Source organism: Cebidichthys violaceus, unplaced genomic scaffold (assembly GCF_023349555.1).
Source record: "Cebidichthys violaceus isolate CVI_PGR_0920_01 unplaced genomic scaffold, fCebVio1.0.p SCAF_72, whole genome shotgun sequence".
NCBI classification, from domain to species: Eukaryota; Metazoa; Chordata; class Actinopteri; order Perciformes; family Stichaeidae; genus Cebidichthys; species Cebidichthys violaceus.
Genome location: NW_027176950.1, coordinates 831,573 through 859,082, shown reverse-complemented (window position 1 = coordinate 859,082; position 27,510 = coordinate 831,573). Strand labels below are relative to the sequence as shown.

Below are 27,510 nucleotides of genomic sequence, written 5' to 3'. Positions count from 1 at the left end.
ACTAACAAGAACATGGTGGAACCGACCGTCTCAGGGAAACACTGACAGGAAGTGATGAGAAGAGGCTGCAGCTCACCTCAAACTCTCACTACTGTGACCAGTCTTTGAGCTTTTGTTTGTAGATGAAACACGCAGATCACCACGAACACTTTTATGAAAAGTATCTATTATTTATTAAGCATCGTCGGCTCATCAAATTAGAATTTATTTTTCAACGTGCACAAAACTGAAGTCTAAAATAACCACGAGTCACAGATGTTTGATCACCTTTTGTTGGCCGAGAAGCAGAAACGCGACCTGTTCGGATTAATGTTTACAACCCGCGTTTATTAAATGCATCGGACACATTGAACAGCCGTAGCCTTCTGTCCTTCACTAATCACTCCACAGACTGAATGTTCTGAATGTAGACAGAGAGGAGTCACCAGTCTGCTGTCAGTCCACTTCAAAAACACAGAGGAGTCACAGAGAGTCCTCAACACCGGCTGCAGAGAACAGACAGACTTCTTATTCTCTAGCAGAATGTTACAGGATAGCAGGATGTTTCTCAATATTGCAATAAAAAAAATGATATTCTCACAGAGGTAGAAGATTTTATTCATATTTCCCTCTAGTAAAGCTTAGATACTCCCACTACTTCTACTATGTGTGTAAAGTAATTAAGAAAATATGTTATTGTTATTTGGGCGAACTGGCCTCTAAACTACATATTTTCAAATATGAATATGAAGAAGTTTCCATCATTAAGGCCGGTTTTCACTTCTGCATTTAATCTACACCGTAGATGTTCACCCTCCGCTGTAGTCTTTCAACCCTGATTGATTGGTCCACTTGGCGGCATCACATTTCCTCCTACACGTATACATCTGCTCGTAAACACCGCCTCCTCTGACATCTTCTCTCTTTTCAGCGTCGCAGTAATTTTAGTTAAAGTAACCGTTAAACCCACGTCCCATGAAATTAAAAAACCTCTACGTATACCGATACCCAGCCCTTCTAACTATAGTTCAGCCTTTAGTCCCTGAACTCGGTCTGGCAAACTCAACTGTTTGCTGCACCAGTGACTTTGTAGTGCCAAACGTGTGAGGAAAGCTTTAAAAACACACGTCAAACATCTTCTGACACTTCAGCCGTCCCTCTGAACAGACAAAACAAAATGCTGGTGGGTCTTATTGTTCTGAACTCTAAGTAAAAAAAAACAAAAAACTCCCACCTCAATCTGACCCTCCCCAACTGTCCACTTCTCTCCTACAATCCCGTCTTACACCTGTGCCACTCCTGCTCTCTAACCCCCGGCCCAAACAGCCGTCTACAGTAGGAGGGCCAGGTCTCCCGACGAGCAGCGTCTGACTGTCTCCAGACCGGACAGAGACTCACAGCGGGTCCCATGGAGCTAATCCAGGCGGCAGATGAGGAGATGGATCGCTCCCAAAGCACACAGAGTGGCAGCTGTCAGGGTATTAAAACATGGAGCTGCATCCTCACTGTAGACCACAGACTGTAGTCATCGAAACGTCACCCATTGGTTTGTGGACTATAGTTTTTTAAACCTCGTCGCCATGTTGTTTTGTTCGCAAGTTACCATATTTGTGACGTAGAAACGTCGGAAACGGCTCTGGTAGAGACCTGTCAATCACTGTGTAGCCCCGCCCTAACGCATACCCTGCTTTATGGTCTGTTTGACTCTAAATGGACCATAATGTACTAAATGAACATCATGCTGTATTGAAGAAGACTTGAAACTAGAGATTGAGACCATAAACTCATGTTTACAATGTTTACTGAGGGAATAAATCAAGAGAGAAGTAGAGTCATTTTCTCATAGACTTCTATACAACCTGAGGAGTCGCCCCCTGATGGACACCAGAGAGAATGCAGCTTTAAGAAACTTCCTTCCACATCAGCTTCACTCGGCAGAACTGGAGGTAGCTGCCTGCTCTAGACTCACATCTATATGATCACACATCAGGTTACACTCATCAGACTGCCTCGGTACTGAACATCCACTTCTCTCTGTGTCCTTGCTGCTGCCGCTGACCTCGTGCCTCCCTGCAGCTAATGAACAGAGCATCTCTGTGATTAGCATCACCAACACATGGCCCCTTGAAAGCTTCACCACTTAGCGCGGACCCCCTACATGCATTAAATACATGCGGCAGCAGGCCGAGGACACACACACACACACACACACACACACACACACACACACACACACACACACTAACTCCACATCCCATTAGTATGCTACACCTGAACACGCCGAGCACTGAGAGATGCTTGTGAAAGGTAAATCTAAAAAAAGGTGATAAAGGAAGTGAAGGCAGCATGAAGAGGAACTGAGGGATTGTGAAGGAGGAAGAACTGAGGAGAGAGTCGGGAGAGGCAGGAAATGAAGCTTCCAGGATGGCTGCTCCAAAAAAGAATACCACTGTGTCGGCATATGATTATAAAATAAAATAAAAAAGCACATCTGAGAGAATCAAAGCAGCGTACAGTGAGATGAAGAAGAAAAAACATGAGCAAAGAGGAGACTGCAGGCGCAGAAATGAACGATTTTACAGCGAGGCCACATGTTGATGTATCAGCTAAGTTTTGATTAAAGGAAAAAGGGCTGACGTTGTAATTTATAATAAACAAATCCTATAAATTGAGTTATTTCTTCTTCTTCTATCCCATCTCTGCCACTGTTTTCCTGACCACTAGAGGTCAGCAGAAACAAGACCGACGTACTCTGTGCTTCTGATGAAAACTGTCAAAACTTGCTGGTTGTGAAACAAAAAAACAAACAAAAAAAAAGAGATAAAAGACGCTCTGTGGAGCAGATGGGGAACAAATCAGGTTAGAATTAGCACAAATGTCATCATAACGCAGTGAATTTAATTCGTCGTAACCTGGAGCACTTTTATTTTGAGATTTGGTCGAGTGAGAGAAGGTCCTGTGACTTTTGGATATTTTTTTAATAATCAGTAATTTAATGTAATAGTATATATTTTTATTGTGAACATACACAATTGAATTTCAATTGTCTATGACAGAAAAGGGTAAAAAAAAACTGCAATCGTTTTTTTTGTTTTTAATAATTTGAGATGCTAATTTAGTTTTTATTCAATCAGTTTAATGCTAACCAAGCTAGCAGTTGCATTAGCTGCCTGAGGCTAATGTGTTGCTAATCCAACATTTTCAAATGTTAATTTATTGTTGGGCTAACTGCTAACCTTTACTATTGTAGACTTGTAACTAATTTGCTTATACTTCAGCGCTCCAGCTTTGTTGTGGCTTTACAAATTCATTTTTTACTAATTCAACACCTTTGACTCTTGTTTATATATTTTGTTTTTTTTCCTGATTTGTAATTAATATCTTTTAATTTTGTGGTTTTATCCAACACTGCCAGTAAAATGTCTTCAACCATTTGTGTTTAGTTTGCTGTACAGCTGTGTAAACACACAGTGGGTGCAGACGAATGTGTTTAATCATTTTTGGAAAACGTAATTCAGAAAAATAACCAGCCAGATTTGGTTGTGGTGCAATGACCTAAAAATAGAATTAAACGCTGTATGACTCAAGTATACAAGGACGCAGTTTGCTGACAGAAGACAAGAGTAAAACATGTATGAAACTAGTTCAATTTCAGTGTGATGAAAGTGAAGAGACTCACAAACACAACCTGATGAAAAAAAGAAAAGTCACGTAATATTTAAGCGGTTCTCCTTCGGTTAGACATCTCAGTAAACAAGCTCGTGGCTCCCGTGCATCAAAACTGTCTGATTAATTCATAATGAGGCTGAGAAGCCTGGAGGCCAGTAAAAAAGAATTCCTCATCACCAGACTGCAAAGCAACATGACATATTGAGAAGCTGAAGCCGCAACAGAGTGCATCTGTTAGCAATGGAAGCTTCCTTCCTTTCCTCCTGTGCTTTTGATCTGTTAGCAGCACCTTTAGAGGACGGTTCAAACATGTGTGTGTCTGAGCCATCGGCCATGAACCCTCTGAACCCCAAAACCTGTGTGCGGGATTGTAAAAGAAACAAATATATATATATATATATATATATATATTTGTTTCTTTAAAACAATTGCCAAAACTTCACCGTTTGTCCGAGCCAGAAACTGTAAAAAAACTATTATCATCAGATTTTCATCTTTCCGACGCTCCATGAACACATCATGCCCAACGAACGCTTCTGTCAGAAATAGTAACCAAAACGAAGCTTAAATTTGTGATATTACAACAAAATCGTTTAAAATCTCACCCTGAATAAACCTTTTGCTTTAACCAGATTCTGTAAAAAAACATTAAATTCTGAGCTCCTCAGCGCAACTGGGAAGCCATGATTGACTCATCTGAGACCAACAGTCACGTGACAAAAATTCTGTGAAACTTTGACTGAACTGCAGGCTGCTGAGCACGGAGCAGAGAGGAGAGGCTGTACGTAGAGGTGGTAAATATATAAATAGTTCAATGTACATAGCATGTAACACTTTTGGGCACTTGGAAAAATGTTGAATGTATTCATTTTCCAATTTTTGTAAAATAAATGATCAAAGAAATTCAACTTGCGTTGTTCTTTTGTATGATTCATGGCATCATAAGTGTGTGATACGGAGTTCTCTCTGCTTCTAGCCATGATGGTGCTGTTTCCATAGACGTACAGGACTTAAATACTGCAGTAAAAAAACGAGGCCACAGAAAGTAAAATGTGACAGGAGCAAAAAAACACCCCAAAAACTGCTCGGGGTTCAGACGTGTGGTGCCCTGCAGTGATGAACGAATGAGGAGGGTTAACAGCCGAGACAAGGTGAGCCGAGTGAAGACAAGAGTCTGAACCGCAGCACGGATTGTGTTACAGGAACATCTCCGAGAATAGATCTCTGACTCAGTCTCTTCTGATGCATGAAATTCAATACGTACACTGTGTTCGTTTCTGTGGCGGCGGCGGCGGTGAGACACGGGCGTTGGCAGCACTCAAGACCCATTCTTTGACCACGAAGACGGCAACTTGACACAAAAAAAATCTCAACTCAAGGTCCAATTTATAGGCCTCGTTTCTGAGGCTTTCAACTACTGTACACCTCACATCCTCCCTCAGAATCAGAATCAGCTTTATTGGCCAAGTATTCCTGCAGTGACTCTGATTTTCTTTTGCACTTACACAGAAATACAGATCACAGCTCGGGACGGGGACAACAAAGCTGGACAAATAAAAGATAAAGAACAGACAGGACGGTTGTGTGCACAAGTAGGTGTATATATAAATATTATGTAAATATCTATCAAAAGCACCAATGACCAACAATAAAACAAAATGCCAGGTCAAGTGTTCTGTAAGTTGTAAACAATACAAATAGTGCAAAGAAAGAAATACTGAATGGATGTACATGCACCGGATGATGATGTACAATATGTAGATGTAAATATGCCTTTATGCTGTAAATACAGCGTGTAGGTGCATTAAAAACGGTGCAACATGGAGCAACGTGAAGTCGTGTTTCTGGCCACCTGGTGAATGTAACTCTCCTTTTAGCTGGGTTTTTTCTGTCTCCACCAACTTCTGAGAAAACCGTCCGTCTTTTTAACTGCTAACATGCTTCGCTGTGTTCACCAGCTAGTTGCTGGGTGGGTAGTGCTCAGTGGGATTATTGGAGCTTTTTTTCCACTCAAAAACAGCTGCCTGCTGCTGCTGGTAATGAGATTGAAAAACCAAACAATGAGCCTAAATCGAACCAAACCCATTTCACAGGAGACATGCTCATTTGATCCATTGTTAGTACAACAAAATATTGATGAGTGGAGCCAAAGAATATGCAGGAATCTACCACTGATACAGCTGCTCCATCAGTCCTCATTCACTGTATTTTTCCCTGCTTTCCATCAGGGCCGTCCTCTCCATTGATGTGCATCTCTCTCTCTCGATTTTTAGTCACCACGGTCTTCCACTTCTCTCTCTCTCTCTCTCTCTCTCTCTCTCTCTCTCTCTCTCTCGACATGAAAGATGTGAGGTTGAGCTACGAGGCTTGAGACTGTCTTAAGTCTGCAGAGCCGGAGCTCACTTTGTACCATCACAGCCTTGACATTTTCAGAGACTTTCCCCAATTTGCATCACAAACGTTGGTTAGGACATCTATTTTGGGTCATATTGATATACAGAGGGAGTATTTTCTTACTCTTTTTATGACATTTGGCTGAAATGAATTCCCACATCTCAAAAAGACTGCAAATATGATTATGACCACTAAGTGGTGCTGACAACAAAATGTCTGATGAGACGTGACAGTCCGTCTGCAACACGTCTTCATGTCCATATAGGACAATTACTCTGATATCAATCACTGGCTGCGGTCCAAAAGTCCCAAAAATGACCTCCTAACGTCTATTCCTAACCACTTTGAATAAGTTTGGTTGTGAATATTAGTTGACTTTATTAAAAGCTAAGTTCAATTAGCCAAGAGTTGATTCTCCAATTACTTTAGAAGAAGTTAAAAGATGCCATAAATAAATAAAATTCACTTTGAAATGATGAAATCACCTTTGATTTTTATATACGATTGTTTATGAGTTACTAGCACCTGAGATATCACGTTCACAAGAATGGGATGGAGGTGAGCTCTCTCTTTCTCTCTCTCTCTCGCTCTCTCCCCTCATAAATTAGTTTCACCTCCTCCCTGCCTCCTCCACCTTCTTCTCAGTGCTTCCTCCACCTTCTTCTCCCTCCTCCACCACCACCACCACCCTGTCACAAACACAGCAGAGTACCAGCTCCCTACACTCCCATTGGCTGGCAGTGACATCACTTGTGCAAAGTGTTGAGTCAGTCTCTCTCTCTCTCTCTCTCTCTCTCTCTCTCTCTCTCTCTCTCTCTCTCTCTCTTCTCTCTCTCTCTCTCTGACAGTTGCTGCCCCCTTGTGCCTAAGCAGAGACTTGCAGTCATTTAAAAATAAAAAACACAACAGCTGTGTTTTTTTTTACATGTTCAACATCTGCAGTGGAACTGAAACACACTGACCCCAGATGAGAGTGACTTTCACCGTATCCAAGTCATCTGATCCCAAATGTGGTGTGTTCAGTCGGACTGGAAGCCTTCCTGATTATTAAGGCTAACAGGATCATGTTCAGACACTAATGGTTACTTACTGCAGGGTGTAATCTGCCCTCTGCTGCTCTCAGGTTACTACAGCTCCACCGCACAATCTCATATACAGCTTGATGTTTATATGAAGGTTTATGGCTCATTTTATCGTTTCGCTTGTGTTTGGAAATCACGACCAGGAAAGTGCAATAAAATCAGCTGTAAAATCAGCGAGATCGAGAGAGATCAAACATTTTATGATATGTTCCGCATTGAGACTAAAGCTGCAACAAATGATTTGTTATTATATTAAAGATTACTGGATTGGTCTATAAAATGTGGAAAACAATAACCTCAATAACCCCCCTGAACGTGTCATCAGATGTTTAGTTTTGTCCAAAAGAAACCAAAAAAACATTCACTTCCCTATATTGTTAAAGACAAACACAAGCACAAAACTATCACAATTGAGACGCAAGAATCATCAAATTATTGAAGCATTTTGATCTTTGACCTCAGCTGAAGAAGCAGAAACTGTGCAGCCAAAGTCCTCTCTGTTAGTTCATGTCTAACACTCAGTCACGTCCGTGTTCGGTGTTTCCTACCTTGCGGCTGGTGTAGTGGACGTGTTTGGACAGCTTCACATTGAGTCCTTGGAGGAAAACCTCATCGGTGACTTTGCCCACATTCATACAGGCTTCGTCCAGCACGGAGAAGATGCCCTTATGCTGCTGCTCCACCAAATCCACGATGATCTGGTTGTTGAAGTAATCGATCTGGCGACAGAGGAGAGGAAGTCAAGATGAGATAGAAAACAGGAGAATAAGTATAAATAAATAAACAACAGAGTAGCATATAGAAACAATAGTGTAATAAATACAATGTGTATAAGAAGTCATACTGACACCAGAGCAAAATAGACATAGACATAGACATCCAGCATCCTTTGGAACAATCTCCCTCAAAGGACACATTAGAAATGAGAAGAGATACCCAGAAACGTCCTCCTTACATGTTTCCAGGGGATTCCTTCTCGCTGATACTCCTCCTGCTCCTGCTTCAGCACCAGCTGGATGAAGAGCTGCTGCAGCTTTTCATTACAGTAGTTGATGCAGAACTGTTCAAAGCTGCAGAGACAGAGGAGACTGAATGTTATAGATGCAGCTGTGTTTTACTCATTCTGTGCAGGGAGAGGTAATCGTCGCGGTGTGTTACAACCAATACAATCATTTGTTGAAAAAATTGTAAAATTTAGGAATTGGTATTCTTATCTTCTAAGATTCACAACTTTAAAAAATTGATTTTTAAAAATGTTTTCTTTCTTCTATTTGTTTTGCATAGACAGTGATCAGCTAGATCAAGACAAGGAGTATGCAGAGACGTCTACATGAGTAAAAATGAGTTGTTGTTTTAATCTACAAAAGAACCTAGATTTATTGCTACTGATGGACAATAATCCTTAACAACAAGTCAAAGTTGTGTCAAGCATCTGTTGATTTGTTGACAAATCACCCAAAGTTTATGAGAAATAAAAAAAATTCAGCATATATTAATGTGACATTGTGTCTTTGTGTGTTATTGCAATCAGTTGATTTTTCAAATATGAAATGTCTTTCTCGCTCAAGGACATTTGACATGCGGACAGGCGGCTCCGGGAATTGAACCCCCAACCTTTGTGTTTAATGGACGACCCGCTCTTTCTCCTGAGACACAGACAGTTTTTACTGCAGAATCAAGATTTAAAATCGAATGGAGTCGCGAGGTACCGAAAGATTTACACCCCAAATAGACACAAAGAGCTAAATGTTCTATATAAAGATGCAGATCTTTTGATGCTTTTAATATTGGAGGAATATTCTGCCTCTTCCTTCACCAGGTCGCACCTTAAAAGACATCCTGGGTCTCAACAGGTCTTATGTGGTTAAATAAAAAAAAAAAATTAATTAAAAAAAATCCACCTGTTGTTCTGGAAAATCTCAAAACCATAGATGTCCAGCACCCCGATGACGGTGTTCTTCCCGTGGACTCTGGCATCGTAGTTTTTCACCTCGATGATGTCATTGATCCGTCCCACAATCCAGCAGAACAGCCGCTCGTACATGGCCTGCAGACGACAAACAGTGTGCGTTAAAGTGTGGCAGACAGATCGCCGGCCTTGCTCAAGGGCCCAGGAGTAGTCCAGAGCAGAGATGGGCCTCTAAAAGAGCCAAATGTCACAATATCAGTGAGTCAGACTTTAGGTCACAGCCCACAGTGCAGCTTCCTCCGCAGTCTCCTGTGTCTGGAGTCACAACACTGTGACTCATGCTTGTGTGAATCACAACCCTCCAGGCAACAGCAGGCCAATGTTTTTCTTTCTTTCTTTTTTTCATGCAGCCCACTACAAAGACAGAGGACCAGCAACATGTCATTTTAACACCCTCCCAACAATAACCTTAGCCAGAGCGTCCCGTCCGTAGCCGGCCTCTTGCGCCGTGTGCTGCTTCTCGATGACGTCTCGGCCCGTTGCCACGGTGCGGTAGAGCAGCGCCTTCTCCACGTTCTCCTCTTTGACGGACAGCAGCTCCCGGATCACCGACACCAGCTTTGTGCTCTCTATCAACGTCACGTCGCCGTCCACCCCGAACGTCAGGTTACCCTGGAAGAGAAGCCGGAGAGGGCGGGTTATAAAATAAGATGAGATAGAACTTTATTAATCCGTTTTTGTGCCAGTTTAATTAAACATGTATGAACAATAAAATAACAATTATTAAGTGTAAATAAATAATACTGACACCATTGTAAAATAGAACACAATAGCAATAAGAGTAAGGTAAATAAATAATGTAAAAAAAATGTCTTATCTAATAGATAGATCTGCTCATGAACTGAACAGAACTAACTCGACTAAAATAACAGATTTAAAACGTTGTCTCTATTTTCCCTGTAATAAGTAACAAATTACATAATTCTTCTCCATAAAACTCCCTCAGTTATAGTCCTGTAAAATAAACCGTTACTGACTTTTCTTGTAAGATTAATTGTGAGCTTCTTCTGCATTGGACTCATTCTCCAGCAGCAAAAAGAAACAAAAAAGAAGCAAACAATCATTTTCAAATCCGTACGCTCGCTATCTTGGCAAGGACACTGCTCCACTCCGCCAAGACGGCGCTCATTTGTCTAAAACCTATACACAGTATCTCCCATATTGGGACACAGCTGGTGTGAGAGAGGAGCAGGGATTTTGGGTATTATCGGGTATTACCAGATGCAGGATGGTGGCCAGGATCTTGTAAACAGTCTGAATCTCGTCCCCTGTGAAGCCGATCACTTTCATGGCGTCGGCTACGGCTTTGAAATCAGCGCCATCGTTGATGGAAGACTGGAGAGAGGAGGAACTGTGTCATCATCACAAAGCTTTCAAAGCAAGATCTTTCAACAGTTTGTCTTTAAGGAAGAATTGAGAATTTGTTGTTTTGTTGCTGCAGATGCGTATTTAAATGTGGAAAAACTACATTTTCCACGAGTGTTCTGACCCGGGGTCACAGCCTTTTCTTTTCTCTTCCAGTTGATCCAGCCGGGACATCAGATTCCCACAGTTAATTAAATTACAAACTGGTGCTGAACTGCGCTGGAGTCCCACAGCGTACAAACCGCCGCCTCAGCTGTTTGGTCGCATTGTGTTCCATGACATCAGGCTGTTTGTTGCTGTCAAGTGGTTTTCTTTTGCTCCTGCTCATTAAGCTCATGCAAAGACGGCAGCACACAGCAGAGGTCTAAATGAAAAACACTCCACAGAGATGACGATCTCCACATGAGACTCTTTACACTCGTGATTCGTGTGGTTCGCTTCAGAGACGCGTAAACTGGCGGCGAGGAAACACACATCTGTGAGTCGTGTGCTTGATTGTATTTATCCCTCTGCAAACAAACCAGAAGTCGCTCTCCCAAATGTTTATTTTGGGGTTTTCTTCCCCCGCTACTCCTATTTGTTTGTCTGTGAGTTGAATCGTAAGAAGCACCTTGATTTGGCCTCCAACTTTGATGTAGTTGTAAGCAGTCGGGTCCTTCTGGATGTGAAGAGAGCGTAACAGGGAGTCTGGAGCTCCTCTGAGCAGCTAGAATCAAAAACATCACACGTTACTTACAACACCAGCAACTTTCTTGTGTTTTTGCACAACATGATTTTTCACCAAATTTATCACCAACTGTAATTTATGACGTGATTACCCTACATAATGTACACAGCCTTGTTCATCATGTTTGAATTGAATGCGTCTTTACTTCCTGTACAAACGGTGACCTCACTTTCAGCTCACTACACTCCTGCATGGAGGAACAAAAGGCCTCTTGATGACTCAGAAATTCTGCATGGATTCGTATTTCCTGCTGCCAAGTTCAGTCTTTCACATGCTCTAACTAAAATAAATGACTGCAAGTGCACACACACTGTACACACATACACACACACACACACACACACACACACACACTTACCTGGTAGTATGAATGAAAGCTCCTCTCTCCTTCCTGTTGGAAAATAACTCTGGACTGTTGGAGGAAAAACAAAGACAGCATAACATAAGAGTCGTCTTAAAGCAACAACAAAGTGGGGGAAGATTTGTCACTCTGCTGTCTGAAAGCAAAATGACCACAGTCAGTGGTTCCCAATGTTTTTGGCGTGTGACACGTGTTTTTGTATCTGATGGGGAAAACTCTTTTTGAAACTGGTCCAGTATTGAAGGAGAACGCTGCAGACGACTGCAACTCCTCACCGTCAATGTACCTCTAACAAAAGTGCTTGTTTTTGCCTCTGACAGCCTCAGGTTGTTATTATAAGTGTCTGACATCATTATGAAAAGAACCCTACAGAGAAATAAAACCTGTTTCTTCACATATCTCTTGATCCGGTCTGTTTCTTATTGTGTCATGTGACTTGTTGCCGAAAGACAACGGTGGAAACGTGAGAGAGAGTTGGAGAGAGGAGAGTCGGTGTCTTCAGAAAGACAGAGAACAGAAAGCGTAGCCACTAGTCACTTAGACACAAAAACATTGGAAAATAGAGTCCAGGTTGAAAAATGCAGAAGTTACCCTTTAAGCTACAAACTCTAATATAAACTTTAAACAAATTACAGCAGGTAAAATAGTATCTGCACCGCCGTCTCCATCACCAGGTACGACTACCCTTCGCTTCCCCTCAAGGCTAGCTGGCGCTCCGTTACCTTCTCCAGCAGGTAGTTGCTGATGTGGCCTCCGATGGGATCCCCCTTGAAGTCAAAGTTGATGTCCATGTACTTGCCGAAGCGGCTGGAGTTGTCGTTGCGGTTGGTCTTGGCGTTCCCGAAGGCCTCCAGCACACAGTTGGATTTAAGCAGCATGTTTTTCACCCTGAGGGAAGGCGGGACCACATTACAGGTGAAGAGGTTAGCCAGGTTAAAAGAGTGGCTGTGGGATCAAATGTAATGGTGTTTAATGATGATTTAGTGAGTGTACATTTTGTACACAGTCGATTCTAATGTGATTCAAATGTACCTGCAGCAGTTTGTATTTAAAGTTGACCTAAAAACCTTTTCCACACACATCTCTATTGAAGGTATGACTGGGTTTTTGTGATAACATTTCTAGTTTGTGCAGCAGGAGAAATGATGCATTAATAACAAGCAGGACTCCACAGAAGAACTCCTCCCTGTCTGATAATATTCTTTGGTTTAGTCACCAAACCAAAGTTTGAGCAGCAGCTCACCTTTCAACCTCGGCCCTCTGATTGGGATTGGTGATAGCAGCGATGTATTGCATTATGTACTTGCTGGCTTCTGTCTTTCCGGCTCCACTTTCCCCTGCAAATTAAAAAAACACACGGTGCAAAGAGTTTTTAAAAATATCAATTCATATGTTCGGGTTATTATGAGGCAGTTTGCTTTGCTTTCAAATTAAACCGCCAAAGACAAAGAAAAAACGTCAAAAGTAAAATTAAATTGATATTTTCTGTCCGAACTCCACAACCCATCGGCAGATTTGAAAGGCTTGTTTTCTTTTATAAGTCGCCAAAAATACAACATTAATCATTGACAAAAAATTATTTCCAAAAGAAAAGAAAATTTCCGACAGGCCCTGAACTAATCATTGTGTGACAAACGCTTCCTTTGATCTTAAAACAATGATATCTCATCAAAATCACTTTATTCTTCATGTCTCATTTAAAATTTCACCAAAAATAAACCGTTTGCAGTAAGCAGATCCTGTAAAAAACATTAAATTATGAGGTCGTCGAGGTAACAGGGAAGCCATGATTGACAGACGTCATGTCACAGAAACTCTTAAACTTCGACTGAACTGCAGGCGGCTGAACACAGAGCAGAGGAGACGGTAAGTAAAGGTTTGAAAATTGTAAATAGTTCCATATGTATTGAATTTGGAGCCCTTTTTTTTCCCAATATTAGTAACACATGTGGACATTTAGAAAAATGTTGAAGGGAAAGATTTAAGGTATTATAACCGTTTCCATTGCGGTGCAGGATTTAAATATTGCAGTGAAAAACACCCTGAAACTGCGTAGGGTTCAGAGGGTTAAGACCCATAACCAAAGACTCATTTGAGGTCTTTTAAAGGGGATCAGATCCCCCTCTGACCACTAGGTGGTGCTTTGTCCCCTGCATGGTTTCTCCACGCTGCCACACAGCTTGTGACCACATACAATATGAGTTTTAGGAGAAATAAGGTGGATTTCATTCATCAACTTAGCAGATGTTGAATCAATTAAGAAGTCTCTCCTCCTGAACATCTTCCAGGAGAGGAAACACCTGAGCTTAACAGGAAATAAAGGATTATTACAGCAGGACTTTATATTATAATATAAGGAAATAGGACAAAAAGTAGTCAGAAAAAGTAGGATTCCAAACTGTTGTTCTCTTGAACTGTACGAGGGAGTAAAACATCTCTGTGCTCTTTGTGCGGCCCATGCAGGGGGGCTTTCCCGTGTTACCTGAGATGACAATACACGTGTCTTTGTTCCTCCTCTTCATGGCTTTGTAGGCAGCGTCGGCGATGGCGAACAGGTGGGGCGGCCTCTCATACAGCTCGCGGCCCTTGTACTGCTCCACGACGTCGCGGCTGTAGATGTTCATGGCGCGGTAAGGATTGACGGACACGACCACCTCTCCGATGTACGTGTAGATCCTCCCCTTCTCGAACCTGAGGACACACAACGTGGACATTTAGGAATACAGTCAAATATCAGATATACTTTTATTTGTATTTTTATCATTTGTTACCACACTGACTCCAGAAATACTATCATGTTTAAGGCGTGTAACTGTTGTAGTTTCTGTGTTGAAGCAGGTAAAAAAAATTCTTTTATTTATAAGCATTTATATATAACAAACAACCCTGTTCAGGTTCAGATCAATGTCTTAGAATATTTGTACAATCATGTAGATACGATCACCCAAACCCAGTGACAGTCTATCTAATAATTAGTGAGAATAAATAGTAGTTTCAGCAGACCTCTTGTATTTAGTCATTAAATAACTAATTGACAAAACTGAAATAATAACAAAAAATTGCAATTTATGTAAAAATCGGCTCCATACAAAATCAATATTATATTAATATAATATGTGTATTGGGAAGCTCCTGCCAATACATTTCCTACAAACTATATTACAGTGTAGCTGAATGCAGACCGACTCTCAGCGTCACTCAGGGACTAAATAATGACTTTTATTAACATGTCACTTTTTATTTAATTTACCAGTGGACTTGATAACAAGCCAAACATCAGCCATCATAAAATGAGTTTATCAGATATTCACATTGCTGAAATGCAAACAAGTCAATACAATGAACTCAAGTTTCCCAACAGTCCATGGGCATCATGTTCCACACCCGTCATCTCTCTAGATAAGGAAGTCACTATGTCGGACACCAATAAGGATTCTCTGTTGTGTTCATGATATTGAAGACAATAGTGAGCTTCCAACTGTGTGTCAACAGTTTGTGTTTGTCTCTTCCCTGTTTCAACATAAAGTCGGCTCCATAAAGAAACGGTTTTTCCAGTTTGGTGTATAAGAAGCTCGACTGGTCTGCTCAGAGCTCTGACCCAACACCGTCAGGATGAACTGGACTGAGCCAGACCTGATCCCCCTGAACGGGAACTAATCCCTGCAGCAGGTTTAAACATCAGGTGGAGAGAATGAAACCAGAGGAGTGGAGGATGTCAGAGGTTCAGATTAATAATAATCATTGTTTGGGAATGAGATCATCAATCACACCTGTCTGCATGTGTGCAGGCTGGTTTATGTGTAGAATATATATGTAAAGTAGGGCTGTGGGCAATATATGAATATGGTAATATGCCATAAATGTTGTCTTTTCCTGGCTCTAAAGGCTGCATTGAAGAGAGGAGGTGTGGATGTTTCTGGTCTCTAAGATGGATCGCGATGCGGAGGTGAACGATTCTGCAGCGAGTTTGGTTTCAGAAAACGTGCATGCAGGCTGAAATTCATCCGTGGTGTTGTTAACTCTGTCTGGAGATGCAGTGACTTAAAGTAGGAGTAGAAGAGCTATAAGTAAGGAAACGTCTGCTAGCCGCTAGGCTAATTCCTGCAGAGTAAAATGCCACAACCATTCAGGAAGTGGTCCATCTTAGAGTACACTTCTAAAGCAATAGAGAGGTTTGTGTTGTGTTTTTTGGTATGTTTATGTACTGAGGTTTGAAAATGTTTGTTTCTTTATTCACTTTGTCCTTTTAAAGCACTCTGTAATCTCTAATGAACGTCATTAATACTATTACATGGTGTCCACATATACTGTAGCTCTGTCTCACTTTCTCTGGCCTTCTCCCTCTGACTCCCTCTCACAATCTCTCGATCTCGCTCTCTGCCTGAGGCCGCCTGCCTGACTTCCTTCCTCTCCGAAGAGGACCAGAATCCCAGCGTCTCTCACAGAAGAATGGCCTCATTCTTCACAGCTGCCAAACCTTCGGCCTGCCGCCTCGCAAACAAGGCCAGAAGCGTATTATTTCTAAACGGTCCTAACGGGCCCACGAGAGGCATTTGTGATTGTGGGTTTGAAACCACTGCCAGATGAAATAAATCGAGCACTCGTATTTGTCTAAAGACTTGCCAGATATTGAGATGTCATATCTTAAATTAAAAAGCTGACTCACTGGTAAAACTGCAAATAAAGCACAGAAGAAGAGTGATGATGCTGCTGCAATGAGGACACTATTTGTCAACCTGAAGGGCCTTGAGCATCAACCAAACATTGAGGTTGAGGCTGTTGACGGACGGCCGTGACACTCTTCTTGTTTATCAGTGTTTCCTAAACCTTGACTTTTTACTCCATCTTATCTTTTCTAAACCTTTAAATGAATCTTGTTAAAACATCTGACTACATATTAAATAAAATGCAGATACAGAGAGAAATATTGCTGATATTTTAACATATGAATGATGAATGACGAACTAAACAGCGAACAAGAGAGTAGAGAAATGTAGAAGTAAGTAGAATTTTCATACAGTTATAGAAAGATAATGATTTCATGGAAATTGAGTACTAACTGAGGTAAGACTTAAACCCTGATAAAACAGTACAATATGAAACAATAAAACCAATCCATACGATTAAAATAAACTAATTTATTTTATGTGTATTTCAGTTGTATAAATTGAGAACAACCAAAATAAACTACTGGGCGTGATTACATGTACTACAGTGTACTTGTAGCTAGAAACAACAACACTTTACACACACACACACACACACACACACACACACACACACACACACACACACACACACCACCTATCACAGCAGCACATGCTCTGATTAGCTCATCTTGTGTGCCAGTATTCACACTGTATGTCAGCTGTGGACACAAACTGGCACTAGTGGCTGACGATGACATGAGACGTTCATGTGTGCTGAACACGGTGGGACGACCGGAGCATGAAGAGGGAGCACAAGAGGCTTCAGTGTGCAATAATGTCATAGCAATCAGTAGATTTAAGTCTTTTTAACACAAATCATGTGCTATTATGAACTCTTCTTTCATACTATTTCAGGCAGCTGGTTTACATGTTTTTGACACACAGAGAAATCTGATGTTCACTGTGAGCGATTACACCTCTCAAGCAAGTCGCAAGTTAAAGGAATACATGGAAACAAATCTAAAACATGTAATCTCTGCAGCATGCATGCAAAGATTCTCAAAAAAAAAAAAGAGGAAAATTATGCATCATTTGAGAGCTAAAACTTGCAAACAGTTACAGGTTTGCAAGTCCAAACATTGTCCAAGAATGTACTATAAAAAATGTGTATGAATTACTTTTCATATGAGGTTAGATGTTAAAAAAAAGCAAAGCCACATTAAAGTCCAGAAAAAAAGATTTAAAAACAACCATCTGTCAGTGTCACATGTACATACTTCAAATGCTAATACAATCTGCATAGAATGAGCTTGTCCATTATGATTCCTATGAGCAGCTAAGCTAACATGCTAGCTCTTCCTCCACTAGCACTGCAGAAAAAGACCCATTGTGCCCCCCCCCCCCCCCCTCCCATATCAGTCAGGAGGCTGCTGTGTGCCTGCTCCATTGTTCAGATGTCAATCGGAGGTCTTTGTCTGAGACACACACACACACACACACACACACACACACACACACACACACACACACACACACACACACACACACAGACACACAGAGAGCTGCCCACTTGCAGACACACGTGTAGAGAAGCTTCTTGGGGATCGTGAACAATGGTTTACATGATGGGAGGGTTTTATCTCAAGTCCCAGCTGGGTATGCATCGAGAGAAGGAGACAGGGTCTGCTATCCGTGCAGGTATTTAACATAAACACAAAGACAGTGTTATAGGGAACCAACATGTGCACCAACATGAACAAAACATGGGTCATAAACTCCTGATCATATGTGTTACAATGGAATTTAAATATTCCACTAATACTGAGTTGCATAATTTGCAATAATAATAATAATGATTGTTGTCACTTTTCTGCCCCTTCCTGTTATAAACTCTCTGACAAAGCAGCTATACCAATATAAATAAAAAGGTCTGTGTTCAGGCTTACATTTTGCTTTTAGGTTCATGAGCTCACCGAGGCAACTTCTTGACTTTTAGTCAAGTTAATTGACTCTTAACTAAGCCCCGTCTCCCTCTGTCAGAGCTACATTACCATGGAGCCCACAATGTCACTAAATGCATTCGCTGTAGAAATATCCTTTTTTAGTGACAAATAAAAAGTGATTTCAAAGAGAAGCAGCCAGAAGGATCTACAGTATTGAGTTTGAAGGATATATCCGGGATGTCAAACTGATTCAGCAGTGAAAACAGGTTAAAAAGATAAAGATAGACGCTAAAGTGTAGAATTTAACCACCACATCACCTGGAGATCAGGACAGAAGACAATGAGATTAAGGAACAACACTGATCCTCTTTATTTACATTCAGTATACATTCAGTAGCTAGCGTAGCATTGACGTGCTAACGCTAGTTAATGACGTGCTAATGTGCTCTGCTAATGTTAGCTCCACAGGTTTATAGGTAGAATCGTAACGTTTTAGAAACCTCTCTGGGTAACGAGTATCACTGTTACACAACGTTTTACCACGACGAGCTCCAAATCCACTAAACCAGCCTGAAGATGAAGATCATGAGGTCCATGTCTGTTTAACACTGACTCAAAACACACTCCTGAACAATGTGACAGGAACAAACTCATATCTACCAAAAGAATGAGTTTGACTTTCCCCAACTCAACCGCAGAGATATCAGTTATTGGAAGATTAATATTGCTGGACTCTCCATTTGTATGACATGGCGTTTCAGATAAAACAATTACCTCATTCAAGCTTACGTCAAGGGGATATTTTGTATAAATATGACCATTGGGAGTGTCAGTCTGACACTGTGGTTTTTTACTTTTCCCACCAAATAACAAAACATTCCTCACTGGACAAACAAACCGCCATCAAACCGTCCGACACCACGTCGATTCTTTGTGAAGCTGCAGAGTTTGAGAAAAGCACCCCCCCCACACACACACACACACACACACACACCTCTGGGTTTATAAATAGCATCTACGGATCATGTTTGTGTCTATCGGCCTTCCATGGGGAGAAGAGAGGAGAACAAAATCAATCAATCGGAGCGTGTCGACTGAGATACTGATCCATCTGTTCCACTCTCATTTAGGAGGATTTAAATGGACACACAGGACAGAGATTAGAGAACCTTACGGGTCATGGCAGTCTCCCACAAATACTATGTTTAGTTATATGGAATCACATCTAAATTTGGTAACACTCTCATCCGTCTGTTTATGAATGTTCAGACTGAACTGGGCCGTTTGGAGGTGCAGCAACAGAGCGACTCCCTCTGCATCATCCGTCAGTCCAGCTGTGAGGGGAAGTGAGTCTGAACTGGTCTGACCTGCAGCCGTGTGATCTCTTTCCAAAAAGGACCCCTCCCAAGAGCTGCCAGGAAATGAGAGAGAGACAGAGAGACAGACAGACAGACAGACAGACAGACAGACAGACAGACAGACAGACAGACGTAGAGCCGGTGTGACGAGAGAAAGGGAGGAACCCTTTTGTAAAAGTCTGTTTATTTCTTTATTTCCATATCTCTTTATTTATATATATATATATATATATATATACATATATATATATATATATATATACATATATATATATATATATATATATATATATATATATATATACATATATATATATACGTATATATACATATATATATATACATATATATATATACATATATATATATACATATACATATATATATATACATATATATATATATATATATATATATATATATATACACACACACAGACATGTATATATATGTATATATATATGTATATACATACATATATACATATATATACATATATATATATATATATATACATATATGTGTATATATATATATATATATATATATATATATATATATAGTTTCCATTTCTTTATTCTTTATTTACATATATATATTTTTTTCTTTCTTTTAATATTTCTTTCTTTCTTTTTTCCATCTAATTAATAATCTTCTTTGTGTACATATGCATATGTAGGAATGTGTATGTGTATACTGTACATATATGTATGTGTATATATATTTAGATATATACTTACTATTTGCCAAATTATTATTACAATTATTATTGCTGTTATTTGTATCACTGTGCCTTGTTTTTGGAGGTCTTATGTAAGAACAAAGGGGGAAATGTGGCCAATGTTTTTCACTCTACCAAGGAACTTTGTCTGCTTTAAAAATACCAGAGGAACCCTAAAGCCACACACACACACACACACACACACACACACACACACACACACACACACACCCTTCACATGTGAATTACAGAGCACAGCCAAGCACAACCACTGTCTCCAATCTTTTTTGGGTGGGTCTTTTTTATGGTCAACTTTGGGAGGAGCGCGAGCGATTTATGACATTTTCTCACCAACAATCTGCCCCAACCGAAAAAAATAAATAAATAAAAAACTTCTGAGGAGAATTAAGAGGTAAATGTGACTAAAATAACGATGTGAGAACGCCACCCTCAGCATCTCTGTCCCGAGGCTGAGACACACTGGTGTAATTATGACATTTTATTTAATTGTCTGCCTCTTAACACACAAATTTGTCACTTAAGTTAAAAGAGCAGATGTGCGGAGCAATTCCAAAAATGAAAAGTGCTGCATCCATGCTGCGTCGTAAAGACTTTATCAGCCTGTGAGCTTCTGCTCGTAAAGCTCAATTCAAAGCAGAATTTTGAGGCTGCAGAGAAAGTTCATGCAGACTTAAATACACGTTGTCTGGTGCCATAAAAGTTGTAAGAATCTGATAAGAAGCGTTTCTGTGTATATGGGTTCAGTACGGAGCAATCTGTGGCCCATACTGAGGCGGCACGCATCGTCATCGTGATGCGTGTGAGACCTTCGGGGTCATTGCAGGCATTATGAAGGGTAGAGATAATCTGTGTCTGTTCCACTTTTATCTCCGACTTCATTTACCATCACTGCTCTTGTTTGGCCTCACAGCAGCTTGCATTAGGGCTTATCCTCACCGCTGCTGAGTAGAGGACTTCTTGTCTTTCAAAAACTGGCAGGAGTTCATTCGAGTATATATACACATATATATTATTCTTTTTGAATCATTTTCCTATTCTTATCTTAGCTTTCTCCGATAACTTCTTCTTTAGCTATCTTCTTGATATAACTGTAAATGACCAGCGTTAACATGATGAATGCCACCTGTGTGTCAATGAGAATTGTAGCATAATCAAACGCCCCAATACAACCATGTAAGGCTTTTATATTGAAGTCCTACTATCGGAGATCCATAAAAGTGAAATGAACATTATGCAGTGTTGAAGAAGACTTGAAACTAGAGATTGAGACCATAAACTCATGTTTACAATGTTTACTGAGGTAATAAATCAAGAGAGAAGTAGAGTCATTTTCTCATAGACTTCTATACAACCAGAGGAGTCGCCCCCTGATGGACACTAGAGAGAATGCAGGCTTTAAGACACTTCCATGTCTCTCAATGTCACTCAGCAGCCAAACTGACTACAGGTGGTGAAAGACGCACGCAGCTCAGGGAGGAAATTAAGACGAGGTCTTGCTGATGAACGGGTAAACTCTGCTGGTCATTGCGGGTCATGTGACGTCCATTCGTCAGCTCTCTGTGACAGCTATTGCTCCTCAGTGGCTGATAAAGGTCTGCTCTGCTGTAGGAACAAACGTTGAGGTTCAACGTCATCTCACTGTGGTTTTCATGTCGGGGTCCCAGCAGATGTGAGTCAAGTGTTGCTCTGCTCCACCTCTCTTGTGTACTGAACAGTGGGACAGAAGGCCTCCTTCACGGTCCACGGCCGTCAGACATCTGGGCTCTGCATTAGGGGGGATTTTCCGCTGCTTTGTAAAGCCTGCTTAGTGCTAAACAGCAGCTCCCGGACTGTCTGCAGGAGACATAGCCCGTCAACACATAACACATCACTCTCCCTCAGGCCCACATCATTACCCTCCTAAAATCAGAAAAGGTAGTTTCCCTACTATGCAACACAGCTGCAGACACATTAAGACTTCTGGACATGCTCACACTGAAGTTTTGTTTTTAAATCCTGAATTTAAAGAGATTCACTACAGAGATCTAAAAATAGATAGAAGGTGATTGGATGCATTGTCTTCATCTGTTTATGTCAGGCTTGATTTCTATTATCAAACACCTAAAGGCTCTGGTTTGAAGACAAAACTCTGTCCCACTTTCCTGCCCTCTAATGACGCCATGTCTGACTGAGAGTAAATTATATAATGTTATCTAATTAGAAGGGAGAGAGAGAGCCAGGCATCCCATCTGTCATCCCAACAATAAGCCAACACATGAGGATGTGCACGATGTGAAACAAACACGTTCATCACCGCAACAAGCCAGACAAGCAAAACTATCTCAGTGGATTCTTAAGCCGTCTTTACCTTGAAGCAGGAAAACTGATATATTGATTTTTAATTACCCAACACGACATCTTTAAATTGTTGTAGGCGACTCCACTATTACCACTGCATCTTATGCAACTAAATACTTTGTTTATCTTGTGGATGTAGGAGTAGGAGGAGGAGGCGTTGCTGCTGCCGGGAGCTGAGCTCTCCTCCTCCCTCCGAAGCTCCGACTGCAGGTCCAAGTCCGCAGTGAAGCCGGACCTGGGTCTGTCCACGGTGGACCGGTCTCTGCTGGAGGACCGGGGTCTGTCCACGGTGGACCGGTCTCTGCTGGAGGATCTGGGTCTGTCCATCTTCTCTCTGATGGTCTTGTTTAAATCACTGTAGCTTTATGTGTATTGATACAAATATGTCTTTTAAAATCCTACATCCTACTGTTTGGATTATGTGCAATATGTGCTCCTTTTCTGAATGTCAACCAGTGTGTGCATGCTTCAGTTTGTGCCGACAACAAGCACACTCGCAGACAAAGCCATAAGGCAACGTTTGAATAGTGCTCAGCATGATCTCCTCCCATTCACGGCGTGCTACAGGATGTTCCCATGAGGCCACCGGGTCTGGATACTTACGGGAAATGGGAGCCGTGTGTAAACAGCCTGGCTGCAGATCAGGTGACCGACCCTCCTTTCTTTGCTGAATGAGATCGCAGCCATCCACCACACCCCTTTACACACACACACACACACACACACACACACACACACACACACCGCCACCAAGCTGTCACTGTACCATGTATTTCCAGAGATGATTTAAATCTGATTAAATTTCCAAAAATTTAATAAAAGAGCTTTCTGGTGAAATGAAGGGAGGGGGTGGTGGTGGGGTTTTTGCCTGATGCAGAACCTGTTTACGCTTTAACACACAAGTGATGTGAAAATCAGAGACGTCGGCTCTGAAAAAGGGATGACTGGATGGATTTGGAGGAAAAGAGAAAGTAAACCTATCCACAAGAAGCAGACGTTACTCAACACGCTATTTCAGGGAGGCACTAGGATTTCTATCTGGGGTGAAAGAAGGGCACAAAAACAGACAGATGGACAAAGAATAACGGAATAGACAGGAGGGAAAAATGGACAGGGACAGAAACAATGGGAGTATTCACCCTGCAGGGTAAAGACATGTTTACTTGCAGTAAGTAAAAGTACCAATACAACGATGCAAACATACTCCATAACAAGTAGAAGTCCTGCATTCAAAAGTCTACTTATCTAGAAGTATTATCAACAAAATGTACGTAAAGTTTGAAAAAGTGATCAGATATTACATAGCAGACTTGGAGGTGGAGCTAGTTTTAACTACTTGATGTATAGTTTAGTCCAGTGGTTCTCAAGCTAGGGGTCGGGCCCCTCCAAAGGGTCACACGATAATTAGAAAAATAGCAAAAAACTGTGGCTCTCAGATAATTATATATAGTGCAGTAAAAAGTGCAATATTTCCCTCTGAAATGTGAGTGAAGTAGAAGTATTAAGAAGCATTAAATGGATATACTCAAGTAAGGTACAAGTACCTCAAAATTGTCAATGTACTTTCCATCAATGTCTGAGGTTAGTAAAGGTAAAACGTGTGCATTGGATAGCGTCAGTAAATACACACACCAGCGTGTGTGTGTGTGTGTGTGTGTGTGTGTGTGTCTGTGAAGTGAAGTGAGGAGCTGGCTGTGAAAGTGAGAACACTGTTCAACCCCCCCACCACCACCACCACCACCACCGCAGCTCAGGGCTCAGCTCCAACAGGTGGACAAGAGGACAATGCAACACTGAAGGAAGCAGAGGATGACATCACAGACTCCATGGACACACAAACACACACACACACACACACACACACACGCAGCATCGGCCATCTGAGTCACAAGCCTCGTTAGGGATTCTCACACATGACGACATGCGAGCCGATTCCTGAAAAACTCGGAGCGCTCACCGCTTCAGTGAATGATGCTCGGATAGGAGATAAGAGTGTCGCATGAATGCATCATGTCTCGTGTGTGTGTGTGTCTGTGTGTCTGTGTGTGTGTGTGTGTGTGTGTGTGTGTGTGTGTGTGTGTGTGTGTGTGTGTGTGTGTGTGTGTGTGTGTGTGTGTGTGTGTGCTGGAGAACAAGGCTTCTGGGGGTAATGTTGCAGACAGAGGATGCGGTTGCTTGTTAAATCATGAGCCAGACAGCTTTAATGTGACGCATTAAACCCTCTAGTGAGACAGCAACAACGGCAACTGTGAAGATTACTCTTCATTTCAAACACCACCATATTAAAAAATAATCCAAGAACACCATTTGAATGGGATATTAGGGTAATCGAGTATTCGGTTAAAAATGATCATTAAAGGTAGTAAAACAATGCCTGAGTTTTGGTACAGCGGATACATTTTTTTTTTAGGCAAATCAACTTCCCAGTACGAACACATGAAAAGCCCTTATTTAAATCATTAAGTCCCAAAAGCAGTAAAATGCACTAATAGCTCAATCCAGAGTTATTTTACGTCCTCCCTTTAATTAGAACGAGAACAAGGCTGCACCGAGGGCGGGGGGGGCGGGGTGTACTCCCCAACACCTGTAAACACAATTTGATGTGTAAAATCATCGCACCGGCCCTTTAACAAAACATAAAAGACCCTCTAAACAAAATCATCCATACTAGAATTTTGCCAAGAAAAAGTCTCGTTATTAGCAAAGATACAATCAGAAGAGAGAACACAGAGACTACAGGTCAATAATCCATAACAACCTCATCCACTGACATCATGTGATGTGATGGAAAAGGCCGAGAACAGCTACTGAATGGACAAAACATATCTAAGAATAAGTACATAATCTGACCTTTTATGGACAAATTTGGGTCAGAACTATTGAGGTTTGATAACCAGTCTCATAAAGTGTATATAATATCTGTAAAAACATACTATATACCACAGACACACATATTACATAGTATAAGAGGAATAAAGTTAGACGATTTAGTTAGTAATTTAGTTGGACGACACAAAGGTGGAAGAATAAGAACTTCAGCTCCCGACCCGCCTGCCAACTCGGGCAGCGAGTCCACAAATGAGACGTCTCTGTGAGCCGCTCAACTTGTTCTCGAGGGAATAAAGCTTCACGAGCACAGCCCCTGTTTATGTAAGGATGGTAATGTGTTTCAGATTACAGACGGTCGTATGGAAATTCTTGTGGCGAGACTGGCCTTTTCACTGGCGGATTGCAGGGGAGCGGGCCTACCAGGCCTTTTCTCCTCAGTCAGTTCAGGGGAGACTCTTTTTTTTTTTTCACGATTAGCAAGAAATCTCCGGGGAGAGTCTGGGGAACTGAAGTAACACTTGCATAAAGAATTTTGACGACTAAGACATAAAAGAAGCATACTTTAGCAGCCCGACTGGCCTATAATCTCCCTCAGATCCTGGTCCTCCCCTCTGAAGCCCAAAACCCACCGACAGGGTTGAAAAGCATGTTTTCTTTTAACAAGCAGCAAAGCTACCCTGTTGATCACAGCCAGGAGCTGTAAAAACTAACATTACCGTCAAATTGTCCTCTTTCCGACGGTCCTTTAACACATCATGTGTGACGAACGATACCGTCAGAAAGCATGCGAATCCCAAATTTCACCAAAAACACTTTATTCTACAAGTCTCATTTAAAATGTCGCCCCAAATAAACCGTTTGCTCTAACCACATCCTGTAAAAAACATTTAATTCTGCACTCCTTGATGCAACTGGGAAGCCATGAATGACTTAGCTGAGACCAACAGTCACGTGACAAAAAAATCTGTGAAACTTTGACTGAACTGCAGGCTGCTGATGAGGGAGCATTGAGGAGAGGACAGGAGAGTTTGTAAGTAGACGTTGTAAAATTGTAAATAGTTCAATATATACAGCACGTGGAGCCTCAATGTTTTTTTACTACATTGGTAACATTTGCGGGCGCTTGGAAAAATGTTGGATGTATAGATTTCATTGTTTTCCGATTTTCCTAAAATTCTTTTTTGGGATTTATGGTATTATAACTGTGTTATACTGCACAAAAGACATGTTTGAGTTCTCTCTACTTCCACCCATGATAGTGCTGTTTCCATAGAGGTGCACTGATTTATACATTGCAGTGAAAAACGAGGCCACAGAGATTAAAATGTGCCCCGAAACTGCTTCAGAGGGTTTTAAACCTATGACTGTGATTGATGTTGAGGAAAAGAGCTACTGGACAAAATGAGAAACGCCGTCTATCTGAGCGTTCATCTATAAATATTTCTCTTCCAGTCACTGACCACCGCTAAAAAGGAAGAAAAACTTTAATAAGCGGGTTGGGGTTAAATATTCTTAGAGGCATTTGCTGCACAGTATCATCCATTTCCATCTTTGCTGCAGGGTGAGGATGTCAGCCAGAACTGAGTGTTCTGCACATGGATTTTGGTTTTTATTGCAGGATGGAATGAACAAAAGAAAGAGAGCAAACATGTGAGATCAAGCTGAGGAGAGCACTCTGGCTTAAAATGCTTTGAGGCTGAATTCCAATACGATTAAATTAAAAGGAGCATTGTTATTATTGCTTTAATATTTTAAGCTTTTTATATCTCTCTCTAGCTTCACAATGATGTCCCTTGTATAATGCTTATGTTTTAGCTTCAAAATGCTTTTTTGCCAAAGCGCTTCTAAAAACTTATTCCCATGTGACATAAGGATGACCTTTACATCCTTATAGTCAGTGTTTTATCTACAGTATATGACGGTTGGCTTGCTCTAGTTTGTTGAAGCAGGGAACAGTACCCAGTTAGTCTGGATCAGAAAGTCACAATAACACAAACTAACTAACCGATCGAGGCAGCCAGAAACTCCTGTGTTCTGCCAGGAAAGCAATGTCGATTCTTTTCCTAATTAATCGTCTTTTTTTCACACAATATAACCAAAAGGAAC

General features: G+C 41.2%; 1 protein-coding gene across 1 annotated transcript in view; it reads right to left on the bottom strand.

Moving 5' to 3' along the window:
- Positions 1–27,510, bottom strand: part of myo1d (myosin 1D) — an 89,854-nt gene that overhangs the window by 56,539 nt on the left and 5,805 nt on the right. Inside the window, exons 2-11 of the mRNA XM_068736718.1 lie at positions 14,029–14,237; positions 12,790–12,883; positions 12,269–12,434; positions 11,544–11,597; positions 11,069–11,164; positions 10,312–10,428; positions 9,502–9,705; positions 9,026–9,171; positions 8,080–8,194; positions 7,673–7,843 (exon numbers count right to left, since the gene is read on the bottom strand). Coding sequence (XP_068592819.1) covers positions 7,673–7,843; positions 8,080–8,194; positions 9,026–9,171; positions 9,502–9,705; positions 10,312–10,428; positions 11,069–11,164; positions 11,544–11,597; positions 12,269–12,434; positions 12,790–12,883; positions 14,029–14,237 — 1,372 coding nt within the window. The remainder of the gene's footprint in view (positions 1–7,672; positions 7,844–8,079; positions 8,195–9,025; positions 9,172–9,501; positions 9,706–10,311; positions 10,429–11,068; positions 11,165–11,543; positions 11,598–12,268; positions 12,435–12,789; positions 12,884–14,028; positions 14,238–27,510) is intronic.